Source organism: Lissotriton helveticus, chromosome 3_1 (assembly GCF_964261635.1).
Source record: "Lissotriton helveticus chromosome 3_1, aLisHel1.1, whole genome shotgun sequence".
Classification (NCBI taxonomy): domain Eukaryota; kingdom Metazoa; phylum Chordata; class Amphibia; order Caudata; family Salamandridae; genus Lissotriton; species Lissotriton helveticus.
The window spans coordinates 1,075,201,393-1,075,222,793 of record NC_136061.1 but is presented as its reverse complement, the minus strand read 5'-3'; the positions used below and the strand labels follow the sequence as shown (position 1 = coordinate 1,075,222,793).

General features: G+C 44.1%; 1 protein-coding gene across 3 annotated transcripts in view; it reads right to left on the bottom strand.

Annotated features, from left to right (window-relative positions):
• Nucleotides 1-21,401, bottom strand: part of COBLL1 (cordon-bleu WH2 repeat protein like 1) — a 771,108-nt gene that overhangs the window by 484,512 nt on the left and 265,195 nt on the right. For all 3 annotated transcript variants that reach the window (XM_078681636.1, XM_078681638.1, XM_078681637.1), the window contains exon 3: nucleotides 17,824-17,921. In XM_078681636.1, the coding sequence (XP_078537762.1) occupies nucleotides 17,824-17,921 (98 nt within the window). The remainder of the gene's footprint in view (nucleotides 1-17,823; nucleotides 17,922-21,401) is intronic.

Sequence of the window (21,401 nt, the reverse complement as noted above, 5' to 3'; positions counted from 1 at the left end):
CACATCACTAGGGGACACCACCACATCACTAGGGGACACCACCACATCACTAGGGGACACCACCACATCACTCGAGGGCACCACCACATTACTCAGGGACACCACCACATCACTCGGGGACACCACCACATCACTCGGGGACACCACCACATCACTCGGGGACACCACCACATCACTCAGGGACACCACCACATCACTCAGGGACACCAGCATGTCACTCGGGAACACCACCACATCATTCGGGGACACCACCACATCACGCCAATAGGACTCGCATTAGGAAAGTGTAAGCTATTGGCTTTGTGAATAACAATGCTATTAATTTATATATTTTCAAAGCCAACACATAATAAAAAAAATTGTCATTTACAATACCAATAGCTCACACTTTCCTAATGCGAGACCTATTGCATTGCAAATGCTTGTTTTAAAGAGGGGGGATGTAAAAGACGGCGACAATTAACAACAGCTTTAGCTGCACCACAACACAAAAGTCTCTCGAGTCCAACTAGCTAGAATTTGGTCAAAATAAACGTACATCCAGCCAGAAAACAACGAAGCATGTAAGAGAAACTGCTTTGTAGTTACAAAAGTGGCCCCTAGAGTAACTCCTGTATGGACGAAGTACGGCAGTCGTTTGTTTCCCGATGTGCCCTCCCACCATTTGACACTTTTGTCTCGAAGGGTTTTCTTGGACTTTTGTTTTTTTAGCTGCCTCAGAAGGCCCTATTCCCACCAGTCTCCTGAACCCAACGGCAGTGTGCCTCGTTGAAACCCAAAAATGGTCCCTTCCACTATGAGCTCTCAAAAGGGTGATGCACCCAAGCCCCTTATTAGTGATTGTATTCTTTTGTTGTTTTTGTTGGTACGCAAAACGGACAACTGTCTCCCCACACAGTGGTAGCCACACCCCTGGAGCTTCGTCTTCTTGGTACTACCTTAACAAGGCAACCACAGTGCATTCTGGGAGCATGACAAGTCTGCCTGCCTAGCAACACCTCCTGCCAGACCATGGTTCGCGTCATCTGCTGAGTACACTCTCCAGCATACACGTTTGCTTTTTGTGACTGTGTCCAACTCCACTACCCCAGTCCTGCAGCATTAATATTACTACTTGGGTTCTACCTGCCATGGTGTTAGCAAAGGCTCTCCAACATCCTCTGTCCTGGATTACGATTTTTTTTCTCCAAACCACACCTTAACGCAAGTACCAGATTTTGCAATGGTCTAGTACCCTGCTGAACACCCAGAGCCTGTCCGAGCCTGAGTTTCTAGAAAGACCACAAGGTCCCTTTGGGATCCCTTAGTTAACCTGGCAACTGGCCAGTATTGCAGCTTTTTTATGAACCAGTCGTAACCTCCTTTCTCCATTATAGAAGCTTCTACTTGTCAGACCCAGTGCACCACCCACAAGTCGTTAAATCTAACTGGGTCTGCTGTGCAGACTTCTGATGCCCCTCCCCTCAAAAAGAGTTAGGGCATTCTCATCATACTGAGCTGCAGAACCATCCCTCTACTAGGGCTCTGCCTGAAAGCTTATACAGACTATATAACCTCTTAATAATTAAGGCTGGAAATGTAGACCACAAATCGTTCTAATGTTTACTGTCTTACAGTTTGAAGGAAATTAAAGACTTACTTCTTTTACAATAAATATGTTGTGACAGGATTCATCTTTATTGGGATTTATAAAGAACAATAATAATAGTATTTTTGTTGTATTCTTCTTTATAATGCACCCCTGCCATTTCTAAGTGCTGAATAACAGATATTATTTTAACACACTTTGATGGAACTAAATGTATCGACGTTGACAGGCTGAATTGGCATTGCTGAGGTTCAAATCTCTGGCCGGCAGACCACATCCAATGTGAGCATGGACCATCAAGGAATCAGTAAAGGGGTCACATTAGGGCTAAGGGGAGTCACGGGGGGATAAAATTTGGGAAGAGTTGAATTTCAAATCCAAAATGGTGTCAGGAGTGGACAGAGGATGAAAGGAGGGAGGGATGAGGCAGACATGTCCCTTTAGTGATTGTCAGCTCGTTAGTAGTATACTGTTTTAATGACTTCCTGGTAGAGAACTTCCTGCCACCTATATCCATAGCACCTAGTAGTGATAATGCAACTCAACACCTATCAGTAGAGATATGATGCCAGTCATCTGAAATAATATCTTAGGGATGTCCATCACTCAGTAGTAGTGATGTAATGCCCTTGACCCACAATGTTAGCAGTGGTGCTTCTTTCTTGGGTTTTGGTACTGCACTTTCCTAAAAACTACCACCAGTGCCACACTACTTGCCTCATCTGTGTTCCATCTCATAAACCTAAACACTAGGGTGACCAACCGTCCGTAAATTTCACGGAATGCCCATAATTTGCGACTCTTGGCCGTTGTCCGTAAGGGTTTCTTCCACGGACACCTTTTGTCCGTAATTTCAGACATTGGCGTGAGCTGCCCCCCTGCAAGCAGCCTGTAACTCTCACTGCAGGGGCCAGCTCCCGCTCCTGCTGTGATCTGTGGCCTGCGGCAGCCACTCCCTGACCTAGCACAGACTGCTATCAGGCCCATTATCGTTCTGTATGTTGGCCTAATTATCACATACAGAATGATAATGGGCCTCTCTGCCCAGTGACAGCACTTAGGATCCAGTATTTTTTTTATCAGTGGGGGAGAGGGGGCATGTGAGAAAATCATTCAGCTTTGATCTTTTTCTTCACTTTTTTTTCTTTGAATATGGAAATGCAGGTGTTCAAGCTTAACTCGCATACACAACAGATGTAGTGAGTGCAAGGTTCTCTCAACCTAATATAAACTTATTTTGACTTGTGCTTGTGTTGGCTGTTTATTTACTTATGCACTATTGCGCGCTGTGTATGCAAAACGTACCTTTTGTCACAAAATTTTGTCCTGAATTCTGACCTTCTGTCCTGAATTTTTGTCCTGAATTTTGACACTTTGTCCTGAATTTTTGCACTCACTGTCCTGAATTTGCACCCATGCCAGTTGGTCACCCTACTAAACACGCAGCACCCAACTTTCCTCAACGGCTGGGTTCTCTTATGAGGTGGTCTAGTTAATCCTGCTCCAGTCTTCTTTCTACTCCATGGATTTGATCTGCGGCATTGAACAGTCTCTCTATACGGCATAATAGTCTTTGGCCACTTCTTTCAAGGTCGGCGCTCCACCCTGTGGGGTCTGCATCCTCTCCAGCAACGCCTTCTCTTATGGGTGTTCAAGAAGCATCCCACTCCCCGCTGCGTCCTGATCTCATGAGCCTGCAGGACAGAACTAGCCTCCAGTACAGGAAACGTCACTGTGCTTTTAAAGGCACCGAATTATAGTACAGAGTACCGTTAGAGGGGATTGATTCACCTTTATAAATTCAAGTTTAGAACTAGAAGCCAGAGGAAGAGGTAACTAAAGATACTGCAGTGTATCGAGTCACAGCAAAAGAAAACAATGCAGCTGCATCATTTTGATGACAACCAGCTGTATAAAGTAGAAACTGTAAAAAAAAAAATAGGGATGATAAGGTTTTACAATAATTAAAGTTACTGTAACTAAATTTGCCTTTAGCTATCGCTATTACATTCCTTTTGTACTCATAGCCAGGTAGTTGCAGTTAATGTGATATTCAATTTAAAAATTCGCTCCTGTGACAAATCTGATTAAAGAACCCCTCAACAGAATATGCAGGATCCGTTGAAATTCAGCTTCAAATACCGGGCCATATACACAACACTACGTTTCTTTTTAGTCGCATTCAGAGAGAAACTTGCTGTCCTCGGTGGGGCACCTTAATACTGGCTCTCACACCAAGAAACCTGCAGCTACTGACTAGAAAGCACAGGTGCCACCCTCACGGGAAGCTGCTGCTCTCAGATGAACAAAAACAGGCCTTTCATTGTCTCAACTTGAAGACTCGACCGTCAGGAAAATAACTCGAATTCCTCCAGGTATCTTCTTACTGCTACATGGCAAACAACACCAAAAATGGAAGTGCAACCGAGGGTTTCAAAGATTGCTTTACAGATGACAAGTCTGAGAGATGTGGCTCACCCACCTTGGTGCTGTCAGGAGCTGCCTGCATAGAGAGCTGTAGTTGTTTCTACTACTCTGAATGGGCTTTACTACACAAAGAGGAGTCTAAAAGCAGGTGTACTGTTAATGGCCCAAAGCTGGTCTTCGTGTCTTGAGTTTCGAAATGCATTTGCTGGCAAGTATATGATTTCCTAGGACTTCTTTGGAGCTGTGCCAACAAGGCTATTTCGTTGCTGAATGTTAAGTGTCCACTTCACTTGTATGGTGAGTGGATTATCTGAAGGTCTTGAGGTAATTACACAAGAGCTCCAAGGTGAGCTCCGTGCATTGGACCCCGGGGAAGCCTAGGTTTGACCTCTCCGTCTGAAAGGTATCTGCACCGGTGATAAGAAAGGTTTGGTTGGCTGCAAATTTCGTGACAGAAGCTTTTTGAATTGCACCTCATACTTGCAGATGATATTCTGCAAGCGCAAATCCTGTAGGTTAACCAATAACCCGTCGAGGACTACTTACAGACTATTTAGTGACACACTTATCACACTCTTCATTCACAATAAAATCTAGGCTTTCAGCCCGAGTTTTATCTGCTACGTTCTTATTTTAATAAAACTGGAATACAAGCAAGAACAGATTTTTCTTTGCAGGTTTGCAAAGGTCCCCTGTCAACTATTAATCCTCTCGAGCGAATACACTGACCCCAACCTATCCAATTCCAAAAATGTAATTTCTTCAGGAAAGGGTCTAAAGATTAAGTAGGCATGAAACTTATAAATATGCTTGCCTTCTTTTCTCTATGTCCACTCTTCCCCCATCTCCCTTTAGTTATCCCTGCTTGTTTGATATCGGACTGCACTATTTGGGGCTGTGCACACCTGTAAACACAACTAGAGAGGGAAGAATGGACAAAGGTGAATGACCACTATAGAGGTCCAAAAGAACTGGGGTTTCATAGGCCAAAATCACCTTCTCTACAACCAGGTTAGGATTCAAAGTCGGGCCCAATTATGTACCCTCTGCAATATAGTTCTATCACCAACACTGGGAAAACTAGAGAGACAGACATAATCCCTAACAAGCATCAACATTGAAATATCTGCTTGAGGATGCAGTCCCTCCCTCAGACCACAGCTTCAGGGGACATGGCCAATGGCTCCCATTGGTGTCCGACTCATTGAGCAGACTCGTCAGGTTGCTGGTTGTTCACCTTCCCACAGAGGACCGTACTTTTGGAGTTCCCGTCCACTATCCCCTCTGCATTTGTCCGGACCTTCTGTTTTCCTTCTGATTTGGAGTTCTCCTTCATCCTTCCACAACATTTACCATCCATTCTGCCAGGGAGATTAATAGGGTTCGCAGCTGTTTCAGTTCCACCTTTAGTAATAACTTTGTGTGCATGCGCGACTTATGTCACTTCCTCTGTCCATTGTACAACTTCGGTCCATCGAATCTGCCTGTCTTCTGGTTAGTGACCCACAGACCCGTCTCCTGTACATACGGTACCATGGGGGAAGTTATCAGCTTGTCAGGGGACAATGCAAAATCATAAAACACATGAATTCCTAATTAGGTAGAATCTAAGCAAGCATTCTAAATGTAACACTCACAAAGAGCACTGCCATCCCATAAAGAATTTAAGTCAAATGAACATAGAAAAATAAAATCTCCAGCAACAGTTGTAAAATCAAGCAGGACTGCCAAGGGAACGACCCAATGAAGCTAAGACAAAACATGAACAGCTAAAGCCCAAGAGCTTTTATACACAAATCACACTTTCTTTTAATAGATTCTGCAAATTCTGCACAGTATGATCATGGTTAGGGCCACACTGGCAAATCAGAAACAACTACGTAATCTTTTTAAAAATTCAAATACTAACCCATTTCTTAAGGTAAGAGAAGTCTTACATCTTCCCTTCAAGCAACTGCCCTATGGAGATGAGCAACGCTAAATTACCCACACGTCTAACTTTGGCTCATAGAATTTGCAGATCTACACTAGCACTTCCAACAGAAGTTCTTGAAAATTATACTTTCGGTACATAATTGAAGCTTCATTCACAACACAGGCTTTCTAACAATGTTGTGCATTGCTATTATATTGACGTCATTCACTTGATGCTACGCAGAGATGAAGGGAGAGAGATGACTTGCAGCTGGACACTGATTGGAAGGGGAGTGAGCAGGAGCAAGTTGAACAGAACATCAGAAACTAGATCCATATTAGAAATAATTGTGTCTTGCACAAAAATGTGGCATAGCTAATTATCTACTCTTCTAAATGGTACCTTGGTTTCATGGACCTCTCCTCTGCCTTTGATTTGGTTAACAGATCAAAGTTATGGTCAAAATTACTCGAAATGGGCCTGGACAGGACTATAGTTAATTTATTGGCTGACCTCCATTCTGGCCTTACTGCAAAAATTAGAGTCTCTTCGAGTGGAAGGTGTACCGATGCTTTTGCTTCTGAAAAAGGAGTCAGACAGGGGTGCATATTGGCACCCCTGCTGTTCACATTATATGTGAACGCCCTGGAGCCTGCTCTTAGGGGCGTGACCCGCGACATTCCGCGTGCGGGGGAACAGGGGGTTCCTGTTCTCCATTACGCGGACGACGCGGTTCTTCTGGCACGCACCGGGGTGGGGCTTCAACGACTCCTGGATGCTTTTAATTCTTTTATGGGTTCACTTGACCTGAAAATAAATGCTAAAAAATCTCAGGTTATGCTTATGGGCAAGGCTGCTAGGAGACCTTTTCACAAAATCTTTCTTTACGGACAAGAAAAGCTTGTTCGCGTAACCTCCTTTCCCTATTTAGGAATTACCTTTGATGATAAGGGTAACTGGGGCCCCCACGTTAATAATAGAGTAACCATGTTGGCTAGGACATCTGCAGCCCTTTTAGGGTTCTCTAAAAAACTTGGGGGTAGGCCAATTGCAGCTGTTATCAAAATCTATAAGGCCAAATGTATCTCAGTGGCATCATATGGTGGTTCACTATGGGGACATAGGGGAGTGGAACCCTTACAGATAATAGAAAACAAATTTTTTAGATCTGTTCTCGGCGTCCCACAGTCAACCCCGTCTTACACCGTCCATTTGGAATTGGGGGTAAGCTACCTCACAGACCTGATTAAAATAGCACCTTTAGTTGCTTGGTTGAGGTTGTGGCTCAATAAAGAAATTCCTCTAAACCATATTATTTTGAGAGACTGCTTGTCATTGGACAAAGCTAAAAATATTAGGTGGTGACCTATATCAAGGAAACTTTTTTGAGGTTGGGAAGGCCTGAGCTTTATACTGTAACTGATTCTATAACATCTAAAGACATTGTGTTTATAAAACATGCAATGAAGGAGCTCCTATCCCTGGAAAGGGAAGAATTTGAATTGAAAAAACCCTGTGTCAGGGCTAGTCTAATATTGTCCATACCTAATGGCCCAGAAAGTTATTTGAATATTGTGACTCATCCGTACCACAGGTTTATTTTAACTCGTTTTCATTTTAATCTGATACATTTTAATCTTGGTTTTTATCCTGTATGGAGTACCCCAGAAAAGGCGCCACCATGTTCTTGCGATCATTTCTCTGAACAAAACACTATGCATTTTGTAATGTTTTGTAGCCACTACATTGATGCTCGGAGAATGTTCCTTGTGCCCATACTTAAGAAAGCTGGGTTTATCCTAGTTAAACCTGCTCTTATTTTTTTACAACTGTTACAGACTCCCAGGGTTATGTTTCATGTGGCTAGTTTTCTGGTGAGAGCTATTAGAAGCAGGAATATTAGATTAAAGAATGTGTCGACCTTCCTTTGTAGCACGGATTGCGCACTTTAATTAGGTTAACTATAATTATATTGGGACTATAACCATAAAAACCATTGTAACAGGGACATTGGTGTTGCTAACGATTATTTTGCTGGGGATTTTATTCGTAATTTTCTTTCCCTAAGCTTTTGCACATTAGCACTTTGCACTTTATACTTCGTACTTGATATGAACTGTATTATGGTCTATGATGACTTTTTATCTTGTCGTATTTTAACTGTTTTTAATGTGTAAATTCGTGTATTTTTGTTAATGTAATATGTATCTTGCCATTGTCTTTGTATGATATTAAGTTATCGCAATAAAGTATTTTGACTGACTGACTACTCTTCTAAATGACCTAGGTAACTCGTTGCAATTGCAGCATCATTAGTTCATCAGTTACGATTCTATGAATGATAAAAACACTAATTATAAGAAGTAATTTTCACACAGATTTTTAAATTGTGAATATTTTTTATGTGGATGATGCATCTCATCCTGAAGTAATTACATGGTCCCACAACATCAACCAGTTTAAAAGAAAAGATAACATTTGTCTCCAGTGTTATTCACAAAAGACAGTTTTAGTAACTAGGGCCTCTTTTAAGAGTATGGCGGGCAGCCTGCCATCCGTCAGGGTGTAGGAGGTGATTACACACACCACTCTGGCTGGACTACCGCTCACCATATTTGGATACCTAAGTCGTCCTTGTGGAGATCTCTGTGCCTTCAGAGGAAACACCACCACAGCAGATACATCCTCTGTAGGCACTCAAAGTTTACTGAGTGGCTGCCATATTTCAGGCGGCTGTCACCAATTTTTCTTTTCCAACCAATCTCCAAAGCAGGAGTTTGTTTTTGAAAAACAAAAATCTAATAACCATGACACCGTGGGAGGTTTTTCCCATGGTGTGCGAGTTATTTGTCATTTATTTCTGTTTGGGACCACAAAGGAGTCCCTGGCGGTTCCAAACTGGCAAAAAGGTACATGAGATCACTCACACTAAAAAGGATAGGAAATCTGATGTACCTAAACGGAGGGGAGGGCCTTCAACTCCACAGGGACATCAGTGTAAGGTTACCACCAGCGGAGCCAGAGGGGCACCGGCTTTGGGAAGTATGACAATCCACCCACACTAAATAGAGTGGGCAGACGTCTATGGTGTGGTATCCTGTAAATCAAACTTTAACTCAGGTACTTAGTTTCTAAGTATTCCAATTGTTATTACCTATTACTGTGAATATTTTAACAGAAGCAGAAATACTGCCTATTTCAGTTGGCTGTTGATTCACTTGAAAGAAGCTCATTCTCGTAGAAGGAGTTTGGGTATGTTTATCTATGCCAAACGACTGGATGCTGGTACATTAAATGAAATTAAAAAATAAGCGCCTTTCGAATATGTAGGTGGCTGATTGAGACTTTATCATAACATGTTACATGCTTGGCACTTAAAGATTACTTAGCTCTATGTGATTTTACACAATTAGGTGTGTACTTTTTTGTTGCCATACTTAGAATAACTGTAATTTAATAATAAGCTATTGATTTTTTGTTGCTTTTGTAATTATAGTCTATAGAATTTGAACTATAAAACATGGATAAAGCAGAACAATAAAATAAATATATACAAATAAGGCCAGACCACATCCAAATAGAAAAGATGCAAATTGCTTTTATCACCCCCTTGACTATGTGTCACATTCTGCCCCCCTGACCCCCCTGCTGAATGCTACCTGCCCACTTCCGCACTCTCTGCCGGTGTCTTGTTGCCCCTTCCAGTCCTTTAAAGTTTTGCTCTGGATTCCGCCTGCCCATGATGCCCAGCACTAATACTCTCCCTGTTCTCTATAATAGTCTTTTTTGGCCTCTATGGTGTTACATACCTGCTATGCTGTCCCATGCTCCTCCATGTGCCGGTCCGGCCCCTTGCCCCAATGATGCTTAGTACCTATTCTACTGCCCTCTGCGCCTGCCTTGCAAACTCGCTTGTGCCCCCTCCCACTATCTAGATATTCAATCCTAGCAGTTTATCCCCATGGTTCCCTGGACCAGTCTTCCTCTTTCCTCGCCCCCTGCCTTTCTCCTGTTGCACTCTCTCCACATGGTGTTCACTGGCCCTATCACATCTCATGCTCTGCTACACTCTCTCCGTGTCCTTTGCACTTCTGCCACCTTTCTGCCTCCTGTTGTGCCGCTAAGCTGCTTGATATCAGCCCCTTTCATCAACTCCAAGAGTGAATCCCATTCTCACCCCTTCGTTTCACATTCTGGGACCTGACCCTTTCGGTGGCCGGTGATCGGCCTCTACTCCTCCAGCTACTTGTGCCCTGTTAGCCTTCCATTGAGTTGACTACCTGCCATCCTCTCCAATGGCATGTCTGTGTATTCCACTGTCCTACTCACTCATGTCGCAGGATGGCTGCTTGCTCCTTCAACTGTGCCCAACACCCACCACCCCAACCCATTACCAGTGTCCCATTGCTTTCTACCTCGTGTCCCTTGCTGTAATTTTACAGCATCGGTTGCTCACTTTCCCACCTGTGGCTGAAGTCCACCATCTGACTCCAGAGAGCTTTCTGCCTGCTCCTTCTATCCCCCTCTGACCATGTCCTGGTATGGATAGCACTCTTCAAATGGTGAATAGTCACCCTGTGCAACTCAACATCAACCAGGTATTTCAATAAAATAATACAGACCAGAACAGGGCAACTCTGCATTACTTGTAAATGAATCTTTATTCATGAATACAACACAGGAGATCATACACAGTAATTCCTTTAACATTTCGAAACTGCAACTGTCAGAAGAAATATGATGGACTAAATGGGGTATGTGAAATTGATCAATGCATCTGCTTGATATAGCAACAAGCATTTGCAATGCAATAGGTCTCGTATTAGGAAAGTTTGAGCTATTGGTATTGTAAATGACACATTTTTTATTTATGTTTTGTTTTTGAAAATAGCAAAATTAATAGCTTTGTCATTTACAATGCCAATAGTTATAACTTTCGCAAATGTAATGCAATATGTGTTGTATTTACATGACTTATATGTATTAATATTAAAAATAACAATGGGTTGTATTTTTTTCAATATTTAATACTTAAATAAAAGTTATTGTAATTTATAATGGCAATAGCTTAAACTTTTGCAAATAACTTTTTGCAAGATTATGTTTAGTGTATTTTATTGTGATGAAAATACAAGAACAGAAGTGAAATAGTAACATTTTTTGCGACATTTCTAATAAAGTTTGAAACATTGAGAGAACATATTTGAATCAGTTGTTGTTAAATGGTTGCACAGATTGATGCTGTGGTGGCTCTGAATGATGTTGTGGCGGCGACGAGTGATGCTGTGGCGTTCAGTGATGCTCTGGTAGCGCATAGTGATGTTGTGATGCCCCTGAGTGACGCTGTGGTGATGCGATGGATAGTGAGGGCGATAGATAGAGGGAGGGCGAAAGATAGATAGAGGGAGGGCGAGAGATAGAGGCAGGGCAAGAGGGCGAGGGATGGAGTGTGGGCGAGGGATGGAGTGTGGGCGAGGGATGGAGTGTGGGCGAGGGATGGAGTGTGGGGCGGGGGAGGGATGGAGTGTGGGGTGGGGGAGGGATGGAGTGTGGGGCGGGGGAGGGATGGAGTGTGGGGCGGGGGAGGGATGGAGTGTGGGCGGGGAGGCTGGATGGAGCAGGGTGAATGGATGGATGGATGGAGGGAGTGCGGGGATGGATGGATGGAGTGGGGGGATGGATGGAGTGGGGGGATGGATGGAGTGGGGGATGGATGGAGTGGGGGGATGGATGGATGGAGTGGGGGATGGATGGAGTGGGATGGATGGATCGATGGAGTGGGGTGGATGGATGGATGAAGGAGTAGGGGGATGGATAGAGTGGGGGGATGGATGGATGGAGTGGGATGGGTGGGGGGAGTGGGGGGATGGATGGATGGAGTGGGGGTATGGATGGATGGAGTGGGGGGATGGATGGATGGAGGGGATGGATGGATGGATGGATAAATGGAGTGGGATGGATGATTGGAGTGGGATGGATGGATGGATGGAGTGGGGGGATGGATGGATGGAGTGGGGGGATGGATGGATGGAGTGGGGGGGATGGATGGATGGAGTGGGATGGATGGATGGAGTGGGGGGATGGATGGATGGGAATTTACGAGAGAAGCGGGAGGACAGCGCATAACAATGAGACTAACAGATCTGAGACATACTCATGTGTTTTTGCGGTATGATTAAGCATCAAATGAAAAGAGCCTATGGAGCGCTACAGTAGACTTCACGTTAGTTCGAGATAGAGACTGGGAAGGAAAAAGCACCAATTAAAATCAGGTGCATGGGGTCTCTGTGAGAAAGCTAGGCAGCGTAGAGTAAAGGGGCACTTACTGGGAAGGCTGAATTAAAATGCCAGTATCTTGAAAAACAGCTGTATTGTTCGGGTTCGAAACTCCGAGCCGATTAATCTATTAAAGGCAAGTGAAAAAGGATCAGGTGGGCTTAAGTGTTCGGAGCCACACTTTTAGCAGAGGCGGCAGATTTACTTAATATTTTAGGATGAACCCAGGTCACTGAATGAAGGCCCAGGAATGGAGAGTGGAGCGTTTCCTGCCGCTATGGCTGCCTGCGCTGAGTGCGAGGATGAGCCAGTGTGGGGGAAGTTAATTAAGGCAATTACAGCTGGAGGGGCAATCAGAATCTCTAGGGCCATGACATATCATAGCACTGCTCTGCCCACACTGACGAGGGAGGGATCTAGGGCAGAGGTAGCAGCACCATCACAATGGTAAGAGAGTGACCCTCATGGGTATACCCCCAACAGACAGGAATGCCCCAGCAGTTCGCAGAAGGTGAGGAAATGTCCAGAAAGATGGACACTGATGGCCAAGAGTGGAGTGGAGCATGAACACAAATTGCGTGTGGGTTCACCAAGGAAATCCACACAGGATATCACACAGATCCTGCGCCAGGTACACTCACATGGATGGTACGTCCCAGCCATCTGACTGCAGTGCAGAGCCGAACTACCTGTCATGAGCAGTGAGTAGCTGCGAGCAGTCAGAAAATAGGATGTGGATCGCTGCTGAAGATTGCCAGCCAGCCAGATGTTTATTATTTCTTCTATTATTTCTTCAATTGTATTTGAAGCCGTCTTATATGAAGTTGAATTAAAGCCAGTAGATGGCGCTGTTGCTACACAGTCGACAAGGTAACAGTTGAACAATGTGCAATAGCACATCGCAACCAGTCAGTGGTGTGCAATTAGAATGGACAAAACGGAGATTGAAGAGAAAGGAATTCCTGTGTAGTCCGATCCACAGAAAGAATTTGCTAATGAAGAACTTCTTCCAGGTGATTTGAATAACATAACTGTAGACGAGACTATCTCTTATGATGCTCTTTGCTGAAAATTACCAGCTTGCTGTGCAGACACGTGAATAATACTCACAAGGATGACGCACACCAGCAGCCCAACTACCCTGCGGTGCCAAATCACTAGACCAAATGCTGTGCAGGGACATGACTGTCACCAACATGCATAACTGAGGCACCATAAAGATGAGACTAGAGCGGGTGGCTGCCTGAAGGGCACGAGTCCCATCAAGAGTAGCACAACACCAACACAGCCGATGACAGACAACGGTATTACCGCAGGAAAGCTTTCTTAAGGCGAGGGGATACAGCAACTTCAGTTAAAAAAACAGGATCTCTGTTGATTAGAGGACAGAACAGATTCGGTTCTAGAAGCATTCTTAATACTCCATTCAGAGCGTCTCTGTAATGGCAAGGATCCGGAACTACAGGGGTGAAGCCCCATAACTGCCTGCACCGGTATCAACAAGAACATTGCCGAAAAGAAGCTTTTAGAGGCGGCGGAGCGGATCCCTTTGAAGCACGGCCTCGCGGCCGTCAAAGAAGTGTGAAACAGCAGGGATTAATTAAATGTCATTAGCGCACGCTGGGGTGAATGCCTGAGGCCCAGCAACCTGATGCAAGGAGGCTGGGAAGCAAATGGGAGGCTCGTGCATGAGCACATGCACTCTTGAAAATCCGGCCGATGGTTTGACGATTGTTTTGAGCACTTGAATTCTCGCTCCCTCAATGCGCTTGCGCGCATTTAAGGTCACGAGACCTAATAAAGGACACAAAAATAGGCCCACAAACATGCACAACTGTAGATGCAAAAGTACAATATACACTTCAAAGGGTGTTACAAAAGTGTTCACAAGTGACAGCGATAACCTTTCATGGTTTACAACATGAGGAAAACAAAGTGTCCATAAACACAGCATGCAAAAACAATATATTCATTTACAGTGTTATATCTACGAGGTGATTATATGTTTGCAGAAACGAATTGTCATGGGGGAATGCCCAAGATTTGATCTATTGACATTTTGACCTGTAATATAGTCACCCAAAGGGGTTTTATTAAAGTATGAGCAGCCGCGGCTGGTCCATTGGGCGATCGGGTTACGCCCCCTCACCTTTTGCCCTTCAAGAATAGTATCAGTCAAGTTGCGCTAAGGTCGGCCTGGCAGATACTCTTCATTTTCAGGTAGGCACCAGGAGCTAGAGATGTGCTAGATGCACAGGCTCCTGGCTGCCTGAGCTGAACTTTGATGGACTAAGGATGTCACAGCTCCTGTGGGCGTGAGCTCCTCAGCTCAGAAAAGGTTCTTGATGCTCACTGACGAGGGGTTTCACCACTCATTGCCTCCGACCTGAGCACTTCTGTTTTAAGCGCTGAAGTGCACAGGGTCGAGTGTCAAACAGTGTCACTTTGTCACAGAATAGTGTCAGCAGTCTCACCGACCCCATCCCACTCTTTGCTTAGTTTGAGACTGCTGCCTTCCCTCTTGGCTGACCTTAGGTCAACCAATGAGGGAACTCAGCAGTCGCAACCTTTCTGGGATTTCCGAGGCAGAGCTGCATTAAAGTGGGATTTGTATGTTTCAATATTTCGTAATGTGTGTGTGTGTGTGTGTGTGTGTATACATGGGTGTGAGTGAGTGTGCATGTGTGTCCCGTCCGCCCACCCTCCCTCCAAAAATTACTGACGAAGTATGAGTCAGCAGTGTAGTACCCCTCCTGCTTTAGGACAGATAATTATTTATATTAGTGGTGACATAATCACCTCCATCATCAGTAAACAGGACACACAGTTGATATGACCTAAAACATGTTTCGGTAATTGAAATATTCTGAGTTGAAAGCAGAGCATCCTCATCATTAGTTGACGAGTCTTTTGCTTCTTTTATCATAAGACCCAATCCATGTGATTTATCTGAGATATGTTTTTATGAATGAACATTTGTTCCACAAACTGTTTGACTTAACCTTTTGTAAAACCGTGGTAATTTGCTTTGCAAAAGTAACCTACTAAAGGATGCATTGCACTTGGTTATTATTCTTAGACCATGGTGTTCAGATTAGTTTTAAACCCCAAATAACATGTCCTGATAAAGGCCTCATGATCAACAGACAAGGACCAGAACGTTATGTTCATTATATCAGCAACTGATATGCTTTTGGATTGATCCTAATTATTTAGATGCTCTAATGAAAAACTTGCACTGCAACCAAGTGCTGAGTGCATCAACTAATAAGCTCCTGGAATAAACCCACCAACTCATAGAATTATTTGACAGCACAAATACTGAAATGTATGCTTTGCACTGTTCCCTGCCAGAAATATTTTTTTGATCACCTCCTTTCAATGCAAAAAGTGGCTACAAATAAAATGTTATACGTCAATAAGCTTACATCTGTATACTTAATCACATTATCCAACGTTTTGGCAAAGTAAATGGTCAATACCATGATTCGAGAATCAACATTTATTTTTTTGATTAATATCAACTTGTCCTCCTTCAAAATCTCTTGCCTTCGCACAGATTTGTTACAGCAAACAAATGATGGACAGAATGCTGAAAATGCAAACATTCTCCCCCAGTCAAAAGATCTTGGTTAAATCCATCATTCTTTTGCCCACTAAGCCACCCCAATTTGGACCCAGCCATATGCAAATCAGTCTTGACCCTGTGCCCCATTGGAACAGTCCAGACCAAAACTGCCAGGCCAGGTCCTCCCTGGACCGGAAACAAGCATCCTGGGACCGGTTTCAGGGTATGTCACCCTTCTTCAGACAGGTTAGCTTGAATCCAGTGGCACAGTGAGCAAGGGACCCAAGTCTGGGCATACCCATCCCACTTAGGGCGAAAAGTGTTGCAGCAAACTGATGGACGGAATACTGACAATGCAAACATTCTTCCGCAGTCAAAAGATCTGGGTTAAATCCATCATTCTTTTGCCCACTACGCCACCCCAGTTTGGACCCAGCCATCATGGGTCAAGACTGATTTGCATATGGCTGGGTCCAGACTGGAATGGCATGGTGAGCAAAAAAACAAGGAATTTAGGCCGAGATCTCTGTACTGGGGTGAATGTATGACATCGCTCTGCATTCTGTCCATCAATTGTTCTTTTTGCATTTGTCACCCCAAGTGGGACGGATATGCCCAGACGTGGGTCCCAATGCTCTCGTTGCCACTGGAGTCAAGCTATCCTGGCTGATGAGGGCTGAAAGCCCGAAACCGGTCGTAGGATACTTGTTTCGAGTCCAGGGAAAACCTGGCCTGGCAGTGCGGGCTGGACTGTTCCCGTTGGGCGCAGGGTCAAGACTGATTTGCATATGGCTGGGTCCAAACTGGAATGGTATGGTGACCAAAAAAACAATGGATTTAGGCCCAGATCTCTGTACTGGGGTGAATGTATGACACTGTTCTGCATTCTGTCCATTAATTGTTCTTTTTGCATTTGTCACCCTGAGTGGGACGGGTATGCCCAGACGTGGATCCCATGCTCTCCATGTCACTGGAGTCAAGCTATCCTGGCTGATGAGGGTTGAAAGCCCGAAACCGGTCCTAGGATGCTTGTTTCCAGTCCAAGGAGGACCTGGCCTAGCAGTTCGGGCTGGACTGTTCCCATTCTGCGCAGGGTCAAGACTGAATTGCATATGGCTGGGTCCAAACTGGAATGGCATGGTGAGCATAGAAACAATGGATTTAGGCCCAGATCTCTGGACTGGGGTGAATGTATGACATTGTTCTGCATTCTGTCCATCAATTGCTCTTTTGCATTCACACAGATTTGAACCTGGAATATGGAATAATTAGCACTTGAGTTCTTCCTCGGAATAAATAAATAATAAATGTAAATAAAATATATGTGAAAAGGTGTATCATGCTACAGACTTCCACCCCTACCTACCCATGAAATATGTCCCTTTCACAGCTCACACTGTTTGTAGTATTGACAGAGTACCCCACTGCACCATGGATCTGTTGTGGAATCCCATTTGCCTAGCTGTGCTGGATAAGCCAATAGGTACTATGAAACAAGGGGGATTAGTGTGTCTTGCTTTATAAGTAGGAAAAGATGCCAAGATCAAAAACTACTACAAAGTCGGAAGTCACCAGCTGGGCAATATTTAGGTGTTATGTCACCTAGGAAGGCAGTTACTTGCTCCTGTCAGCATCACTCCAGATACTCATGTCTTTCGGATTTACATTTCTGTATACATTACGTAGTATGTTTTCTAGTGGCCTCAAGGAGACATGTGGTTTCCAAGCACATCTAATGCTACCTTGGGAGCAAAAGATGAAATGGGTGGAAATCGGGGTCAAACAACAAGGGGAAAAAACCATGCCAGGCCTCAATTATTTTTCAAGACTGCCTGTAAACATGTTCCAACGGTGGAAGGCACAAACGAAGTCCCAAGGGCACTCCATTTTCCGAAAGCTCTAGTTACATTCTTGCAGGACTATATGAACTAAGCTTTCTAAAACTCACACAATATTAAAAAATATGATCTTGAGCACAGTATCCACTAATGATTTTCAATATAAAGTATCAAGGAGTTCAAGGATTGATAACGTTTCTCTCCTTCTTACCTGCATCCCTGAAGATTCTCTGGATGAGTTCCTGCACCAGCACTCAAGCCCGAAGGGTTTCTGGACTCCTGATCCAGCGATGTACCCAAGTGAGTAACCTAGGATGATACAATGGGAGGAGGTTAGTGGTTGGCCAAAACAAGCGTCACTGTTCAAATATCAGAGTGATTGATCTCTGTTTCTCAGGCACAAGCAGACACTCCTGCCCAAGTCTGAATAATGGAAAGGCCATTAAAGGATAATGGTAAAACCTTTTAGGGCAGCTCAGGAGAAGCCATCCAGAACAAAGTCTCAAAACATCACAGGATTGTATTGCTAACAGCATAGCTCTGTGATAATCTTTCAGTGGCCTCAGATATTTGTTTAGGGCTGGCAAAATGATCATAGGCAAATGAGTGCAAGCCTCGGAGGAAGGTTCAAGAACGAGGCAAATAGAGAGATTATTTTCCTAACTTTTAGTAGCATCTGCTTACCACTGTATATCTTTATTGGGCCCTACTATTAAGTTAGTAACCTAAAACCCAGATCATCCAGCTTCTGATTCTTTTATTATATTATCCAAACCCACTTATAACAATAACAACTTTATTTGCCAACATCTGAGAGTCTTAAAAGCCCATAGTGACACATCAAAATAGAAAATTAGCCTGGAGAAAGGGTTTGCTCGAATCACTGGCGCAAAATGCTACTTGTAGTGTCCACATACGACTTGCAATGTGATGATATATTAAGACATGTGGCCAATGAGCAAGAATTAAACCTTAGCGACAGGTGCCATGCAGCTAGCTATTTCAATTACCAACATCACCATGACCATGATAGCCACCTGGGGCAGTATTACAGATGGTGCCCCAGAAAGCAACAGGCATTTGCGCCCGCATTGCGCGCCCCCGGGGCACTTTGGTATTATAGAAGGGGGACACAGATGCTTGTGCGTCTCCTTCTATAATACCGATATCGATGGCGCACTTAAAGAGCCACCGCTATCAATAGAGGGTGTTTCCTCATTTGCATAGGGGCGTGCCCTATGCAAATGAGGGAATTCCTTTTGACTGTTCCCGCTCCATATTACAGACGCAGGCGCAGAATCAAAAAAAGCCCACAGGAGGCGCACGGACAGTGTACCATTTAAAAGATGGCACCCTGTCAGTGCTCCTCCTGACAGCAGCCCTCTGCAGGGGGTAAAGGGGATCTCATAGAGCGCCCAGACATCCCCTTGCATGTGGGTGCCGCCTACACTGTGAAGACACGGAGCAGCTGCTTGGTGTTTTCACATGAATGCGCTGCCCTGGGAGCAGCTCATACACCATAATGGGGCACATTATCACTGTTTGCACCCAGCACACCTTTTGAAAGGGGCGCCAGGCGCAAACAGTGATAATGTGCAATACGGCCCCAAGACTACACTTCAATGCTGGTAATCCACTTCTTAACTACTGCAGGAATTGTAACCACCAACTACCTGGTGACAGCACATGCAAACCCTTCCTTAATAACAAAGTAGGGGCCACAGTCTCTATAAATATTTTGAAATCCGTTTTGCCTCGCTTTAGGCATTGGGTTTGTTTGCTCTCTGGATCTTATCAGCAGACTGATGACAAAACAAAAGAGGTCATTCAGAAACCGGAGCAGAATGTTCAAACCTATCTGCAGATTATTCATTAAAACAGACGAAATTGATGTGGATTACAGGGTACAACTTGAGTAAAACTCACCACGAATCAAGTTATTCACCTCGTAATGAATGCTTGACTATCTTACACAAACGATGTCTTTGGAACCACATCATAAATCCAAGGAAAACGAGTGTACCGCCTCCGAGTACAGTGTCAATAGACATTTGGCCTCTTGAGTAAAAACCGAAAAGATTTACACACTGCAAAAAAAGAAATTTAAAGTAGCTCTGCTTAGCCGAGATCTTATTTTCTCCTTTTTTGTTCTCTCTCTTTTTCGTTCCATGAGGGATGAGCAGGAACTTGTGGGGGAGGGTTTACTGACAGTGCATCAGGGGGGTGGGGGTTGTTACTCTTTCTCATTGTTATTTTTCAGTTGACTTATAATTGTCTGTGCCTTAGCTGTATCATATATGTGGCAGAAGTTCTCTGGGTTACAGAGCTCTGCATAATATTCGTTACTTGACGCAATCAATTTTGTTTAAAAAAAAAAAAAGACATTTGAGATACGAAAAGACAAAAACACACGAAAGGTCACAAAGAAAACTGTATTGCTGACAAGTAAAAATCTTCATTTGTAGAGGATACAAAAGTCTGAACCACAATATATAGGCCACTGACCTTTTAGAAAATAGCATCATTCTACTGGCAGTAGAACTGTCGTTATAAAGCAGGAGTGGATGGACTCTGAATTTCAGCTAACACTGCTGGATCCCACCAACCTTGTGAACCCCTATTTAACATGGTTGGTGGATGAAACAGGAAGAGCATCAACATACATGTAAAGGAATCCCGGATTCAGGAAAAGTATGCAGTGCAGTTAATTTTTTTAATTGACTGGAAAGGCTAAGGGAAAGAGGAACTATCAGAGAACACCCTGCATTCACCGTCATCAGTTGTACCTGTGCTGGCAGAGTAGATGTGCCCTTGAAGACAAAACACTGGGTGAGAGGCACAGTACAGATCCAGCGAGGCATTGATAATGGACTGTCACCATTAGTCTCTTTCTCAATTCCCAAATAAAGTATCAGATAATTCAGCAGCAGTGTCTCCATGAGGGCGGTGGAGCATTGCCCCTCTTCGGCAGAGCAGGAAAAATAAAATGGTAAAAAAAAACAGATTTGTTACCATTTTATTTGTTGTGCTGGTAGCGGTCAAGTCTGGGGGGAGGGGGGTATCAGCAGCACGGAGGAATAGTGTGCCCTTCAGTTTAAAGTGCGCATGTCACTTTGGCTGGCTGTCTTGCTACGGTCAGCCTGACATGCGCACGTTAAACACTGTAACCCAAGCGGTTTTAGATAGGTGGATGGAGAGCAAGCACAGACCCCCAGTGCTTTAAGGAGCGTCACATCAGTGTGCTCCAGCCAATTCTGGTGCTTCTCTCATGCTGCCTTAACAGTATGAGAGAAGCGTCTGGATTGGTAGATGGGAGTTGCTGACTGGAGCTCTGGGAGCCTGTGCTGCTGAGATGAAAAGGAGCACCAAGCATGAGGCAGTAGTACATCTTTTTACTTTTTAAAAGGCACCGTGAGAAACTTGCCGTGCCTTCAGTCTCAACTCAGGAGCTCCCAATCATAGCCCGTTATAAACACGGTTTACAAAGGACCACATTTGAGAGCTTTGAGTTGACTTTGAGACTAAGGGCACTGCTGATTAGTATTAGTGTCAGTCAGTGGGTTACATATCCCCCCCGTCGCCCCACCTTTTTTGTTTGCTGCTTATTGCTACTGTCTGATATTATAAACTTTAAGTTTGGAGGAGGCAGTGCAGATTTGCAGGCAGATACATCGTATTCAACCAAAGAACCTGATTTCAGACATCAAGTATCCTCCATGCTAACTCTAAAAATGCTCTGTCACTGCTCTCCAAAATCAGGGATTTGTCGACACAGGGAGCAGACATTCC